We start from the raw sequence: 6,400 nt of genomic DNA, 5'->3' as shown, positions 1-6,400 counted from the left end.
ATGCACAATTCAATTGAAAAACAAACAAATCTGTTAGGGGAAAAAATATAAAAAACGTACAATAAGCTGGTTGCATAAGCATGCACATCTTTAAACTAATACTTTGTTGAAACACCTTTTGATTTAATTACAGCATTCAGTCTTCTCGGGTAGGAGTCTATCAGCATGGCACATTTTGACTTGGGAATATTTGCCCACTCTTCCTTGCAAAAGCTCTCCAAATTTGTCAAATTGCGAGGGCATCTCTTGTGCATAACCATCTTTAGGTCACCCCACAGATTGTCTATTGAATTTAGGTCTGGGCTCTGGCTGGGCCATTCCAAGACTTTAATGTTCTTCTGGTGAAGCCATTCTTTTGTTGATTTGAATGTATGCTTGGGGTCATTGTTGTGTTGAAATGTAAAATTCCTCTTCATGTTCAGCTTTCTAGCAGATGCCTGAATGTTTTTGGCCAAAAGTGACTGGCATTTGGAACTGCTCATATTTCCATCCACCTTGACTAAAGCCCCAGTTCCAGCTGAAGAAAAGCAACCCCAAAGCATGATACTGTCACCACCATGCTTCACCATGGGGATGGTACTCTTTTGGTGATGAGAAGTGTTTTTGTGCCAAACGTACCTTTTGGAATTGTGGTCAGAAAGTTCAACCTTGGTCTCATCAGACCATAACACATTTTCCCACATGTTTTTGGGAGACTTGATGTATTGTTTTGCAAATTTTAGCCAGGCCTGGATGTTTTTCTGTGTAAGAAAAGGCTTCTGTCTTGCAACCCTACCCCATAGCCCAGACATATTGAGAATATGGGAGATTATTGTCACAGCCAGTACTTGCCAGAAATTCCTGTAGCTCCTTCAGTGTTGCTGTAGGTCTCTTGGCAGCCTCCCTGACCAGTTTTCATCTTGTCTTTTCATCAATTTTGGAGGGATGTCCAGTTCTTTACAACATTACTGTTGTCCCATATTCATAGGTTCATAGGTGTGTACTAGACTAATGGCCCTGGAGCCTTTACAAACCTAGCCCATAGAAGTGCCCTGGCATCGTGTTGCCTGGTGTTAATTCCCAGTGCCTCTATCAAGTAGAGCCTCTGGAGTGATCCCCGGGGTGAACTTTCTATTTCCTATCCACTCAAGATTTCTCTTGAAGAGGACTAGTGAGGTGCTCTGCTTGACATGTATGGGAAGTCTATTCCAGAGCATGGGCAGTCTCTAGGTTATGAACCTGTCCCTCCAGCATTTTCTGTTGATTGTGGTAATGAGGTTGAGGTCCCTGGAGTGTGTGGTGCAGAGGGATTGGGATTTCTTTAGATGTAGCATTTCTAACAGAGCTGGGTCAGACATGGCTTTGTACATCAAGCAAAGATCACCTCTTAGTAGACGATATGAGACAGAGAATAGCTGGAGGTTTTTTGAGTCTGTCATGTAGGACATGTGTTTAAGACCTAGCATCCTCTTTGTGAGGTACTTTTGTGGCGTTTCCAGCATGTGTCTAATGAGGTACATGCCAAATGGGGCATTATACTCAATGATTGGCCTAATGTGGGAAGAGTAGAGGGAGATGATGACCTCTTTTTTTGGATGCAAAACCCTTGGTAATGAGATGTGCCACATAGAAGGACTTTCTGACCACAGTGGCAATGTGGTGGTTGAAGGAGTGGTTGCCATCAACCTGTGTCCCCAGATCTCTTACATGGCCTTCAGTGTTCAGTGGGCTCCCATCGATGTGGTAATTACTTGGAACTGAGTTTTTACCAAAGGGGATGACTACGCATTTTTTGGCATTAAGCTTAATACCATGGTTTCAACACCAGTCATTGATCTCAATGAGGCCTTTCTTTAGGATCTCTACATCACTTGGTGAGTTAATAATGGCTCCCAGCTTGCAGTCATCTGCGAACTTGGCCATTCAGAGTTCCTCTGTGTTGACCTGAACTTCTGAGACGTAGATGCCAAACAGGAGAGGACCCAAGACCGATCCCTGTGGGACTCCACTTGTGACTGGTCAGCAGTCTGACTTGGAGTCCGCTACTCCATCTGTGAGCCAATTTGCAACCCACCTAGTGATATAGGGGTTGATGCCTAGTTTGGTGAGTTTATCAATAATCCCTGAGTGGGGAATGGTATCAAATGCCTTGGCCAAATTGAGGTAGGCTGTATGAACTGCCTTGCGCTCATCTACAGCCATACCTCTCAACCTGGAAACATCAAAAATCTGGACAAGGCCCATAAAAAATAGGTATAAATTTGTACACTGATTAACGTAAAATTTGTATATATAATTACGTAACCCCACCTACTCAAATGAATTGTGGGATACCAACTTTCAAACACAAACTGAAGGACAACCAAAATATGGCACCAGAGTCCCCCTGCAGCCATTCCAATGTACCATCACCTGGCTATTTTGCCCCATTTACCATAAACACTAATGTGTGCCTGCTGCTTTACTTCTACAATGATTATTTGGATTTTATTTTCACATTTTATAGCACAATGCATAAACACTAATATATATCTGCTAAACAAAGCAATACTGTGTCACAATGAAAATAGACTTGGCATTAAAACTTCTCTGCCTTTGAAACTCACATTCATTGAAACAGCATTGAAACCCACGTAACATCCAAAGAAAATGCATCTGGCCAGTGGTGGATAAAGATTACCTTTGGGCCATTTTGAAATCATAGGCCACACACAAAACAAGAAACATACATGGGTTCTTTGATATACCTTCCTGAGTTTATTAAATTATATTCCTTGTATAATACAGCACACTTGTTAGACTTAAGTTAGAGCGCATTTTAAATTTATTGTTTGAACATGTTTCCAGTAGGAAATGAAACAAAATGCATGAACCAATAATGACAAAACTGACCAGTTCAGAACATTTCCAACATAAAAGTCTTCTTTCACATACATAATATATATATATATATATATATATATATATATATATATATATATATATATATATATAATATAGAGAGATATAGAATGACTGTAGTGTAAGCCATAAGCACCTTGCACAGCTTCTCGCACTTATTTTCAATTTCTGTTTTTTTTTTGGGGGGGGACAGTGACACATTTCAAACATTGCTTGTATAATTGTGGATAGTTGCTAGAAATAAAATGCTTTGTTACCACCATGCATTTCACTGCCAAGTCTTGAACCCAGGACCCTGTGCACTACAGTCAAACCAACATGCCACTATGCCAAATCAGCAGCTTCCTGAAAGACATGAAGACTGAAACTTAAATGGCTATCATTTAGTGAATTCAGTTCTCACTTTTCAACATAGCTCTCAACCTCTTAGCACAAAAAACCTGGACAAAGCCAATAATGGGGGAATACAGCCCCAAAACAGGGACACATTTCAACTAATGATCTTTTAAACTTAGAAAATTACTAGAATAAAAAGTTTTGTGTTACCATTTATTTTCTGAAGAATATGAAGGCTGAAATTCAAATGCCTGTCATTGTTTAGTGAAGTCAGTCCTTTACTGATTTGCCACAAAAATCCTGAAAACCAAAATATGAGGCATGCATTCACAAGTGGTGGTGGCTAGGGACTTTAGGTTTTTTTACCTGTATCCAAGGTACAGGGCTTGATCCTGAGTACCTCTAGCCACCAGGTGTATTCACTTGGGGGCATTTTCACACACACAAATGAACGGGTGCCTCTCGGGAGTCGTGGCACCCCATTATTTGGACCCAAAACTCAGTAAAAACTGAGTAATTAGGTACGGTTTGAAGGTATGTCCACAGCTCTGGTGGCTGACTCAAAGAAGTCAACCAGGTTAAGCAAGGATGACCTACCTTTCATAAAACAAAATTGAGGGGGATCTAGAGTTTGAAGATTCCCTATATCCTTGTTAATTAGGTCCATGCTGGAAGGGGGGTCAACCCAGCAGTACGTACCTGCAACAAAATAGCACCAAAATATTGTGTATCTACCACATATCAATACCACGTGCAATTTCACCACATCATCTACACTGCATCATTTGTGAATATACCACTTTATGCCTCCATCTTGAAATAATGTAATTACTCTGTGAACTTAACGTAAACAATAAAATACAAGTGTCTATTTTTCACAGTTTTATAAACATAAATAAAATATAATGCATAATACCACAATTAATTTATAACAGAATTAAACACTTTTTGGACAACTAAACTACATAATGAAACTTATAATACAATATAGTTGTCACCCCCCCAAAAAAAATCAGGCCTTTTATTAGCACATATTTTCTCCACTTTTTGATGGCTGTCTTCTCTGTGTTCCATGGTATATCCAATGCTGTGGAAATTTTTTTGTACCCTTCTCCTGACTTATACCTTTCGACAATGAGATCCCTTTGATGCTTTGTAAGCTCTCTGCGAACCATGGATTTGCTGTAGTAGGCAACTAAGTAAACATCAGGAAAACCCTACTAGGACAGCTAAAATTTATTTGGGGTTAATCAGAGTCTCTTTAACTGATGGCAGGTGTGTACCCAAGAAGACCGAATGCTGTAATTAAATCAAAAGGTGCTTCAACAAAGTATTAGTTTAAGGGTGTGCACATACAGCAAAGTATTAGTTTAAGGGTGTGCACACTTATGCAACCAGCATATTGTACGTTTTTTATTTTTTTATATTTTTCCCCTAACAGATGCGTTTGTTTTTCAACTGAATTCTGCAGGTTATAGGTCATATTAAAGGTGGGAAAGTTTTGAAATGATTTATTGTGGTCTCATTTTTTTATATCACAAAAAGATGGCATTTTAACAGGGGTGTGTACACTTTTTATGTCCACTGTATATAGATGCAGATGCAAAGAGAGAGAGAAAACCACATTAAAATGAAACAGAACAACGTCCAATTTGCAGCTTTTATTTTGCTTTCTGATATTGGGCATCTTAATTTTGCAGATGTCAGTGCATTTACTTATACAGTTTTGGTGATTCTTCTATAAGCTTGATAGACACTTTCATAATCCATGGCTCTGTAGTGTAGAACGTAGGAGCCCTGTACCAGGAAAAGTGGTCATTGCAAAGTACCAGAGATGTCCTACCAAAATGAAATGGGCATTTGAAAATAAGAGCTAGTATTTGATGATGAATGAGAAGAGAGATAAAAGAAGTCAGAGAACTTACAACTTAACAGTGGTTGTAGAAATGACTAGTCATTTTCCAGTTCAGAGTGCATTAATAGCTAACTTAGAAAAAATTTCTATGCTAAAAAATGCAGTATGATATTAATATATCCTACATATTATCATGATTTGTACAACAATGAACAGAACAAATCTTCCTGCTTTCAGTCTGTCTGGCCTTTTTGGCCAAACTTGACTCTCTGTTTAAAGAGCATTATACCACAAACTCTGATGGTCTGACTAGACAATGAGACTAACCATTTTCTTGATGTTTTCTTGTAGTTGTCTTAGTGGTTGTATTTGGGATTTGCTGGGCACCGTTTCACACAGACAGACTCATGTGGAGCTCCATCAACCTATGGACAGCAGAAATGCACCAAATGTTTCAGTGTGTTCACATCATCTCGGGTGTGTTCTTCTACCTGAGCTCTGCAGTTAATCCAATCCTCTACAACCTGATGTCCACTAGATTCCGAGAAATGTTCAAAGAAGTAATGTGTCACAGCAGACAGAAGAGGTCAGGGTCAATGAAGTCCTCTTCCAGCATTACTAGGGTGACAACACACAGCACAGTTTGTGAGCATGTGGCAAACAATGATCCTCCTATGATGGATTTAAAAGACTCTGAGATGTACTTGGAATTGTGCAAGAAAGACAAAGATTTCATATCACGTGGAGGAGTTCCAATGAAGTATGTGATTGAAAAATGAGAATACAGAAACCTAATGGTTTGAGGAAATAAGGAAATGGCCCATTGTTACACTGTGGGCATGACAGAAGAGATGCTGTGCCTGTTTTCTGGCATGCACGGGCTTAGTTTCAGCAGTCTCACAAGTCTGATGAAAATTAAGTGTTACTTGAAGACAAACTGAGTATTTCAAAACTAGTTTGAGAGTCATGTGAAATACTATATGATTTTGTTGTAATATTACTGTAAGTGTTCTGTTTTTACTTTTGGTAGCAACATATACAACATATCTCTCTAACAGAATCACTTCGGGTTTGGGGGTGGTATACTGGTTAAGGTGTTTACTTCGCAGGCACAAGGTACACGGCTTGATTCTTACCTTTGAAAGGGAAGTTGGCTAGGCTTAAAACGGCCCAGAAGGGTAGCTACCCTATACTTACCAATGAACCTATAAACTTGTAAAGTAATGGCCTACTGCCAATATGTCATGTGATATGCCTCTCAGCCAGGTCTTCGTTATTTATTCTGATATGTTATGGGTTATGCATGTGCTTCTTGACAGTGTCTTCTAC

The 6,400-nt window shown here is 39.3% G+C and overlaps 1 protein-coding gene across 1 annotated transcript in view; it reads left to right on the top strand.

Annotated features, from left to right (window-relative positions):
• Nucleotides 1-6,172, top strand: part of NMUR1 (neuromedin U receptor 1) — a 385,719-nt gene extending 379,547 nt beyond the window's left edge. The window contains exon 3 of the mRNA XM_044070685.1: nucleotides 5,423-6,172. Coding sequence (XP_043926620.1) covers nucleotides 5,423-5,850 — 428 coding nt within the window. The 3' untranslated portion in view covers nucleotides 5,851-6,172. The remainder of the gene's footprint in view (nucleotides 1-5,422) is intronic.
• The last annotated feature ends 228 nt before the right edge of the window (nucleotides 6,173-6,400 follow it).

The sequence above is a fragment of the Protopterus annectens genome, chromosome 4.part1 (genome assembly GCF_019279795.1).
Source record: "Protopterus annectens isolate FY-2018-M chromosome 4.part1, PAN1.0, whole genome shotgun sequence".
NCBI classification, from domain to species: domain Eukaryota; kingdom Metazoa; phylum Chordata; order Ceratodontiformes; family Protopteridae; genus Protopterus; species Protopterus annectens.
The sequence above is the reverse complement of the archived record's forward strand: the minus strand, read 5'-3'. Positions and strand labels throughout refer to the sequence as shown.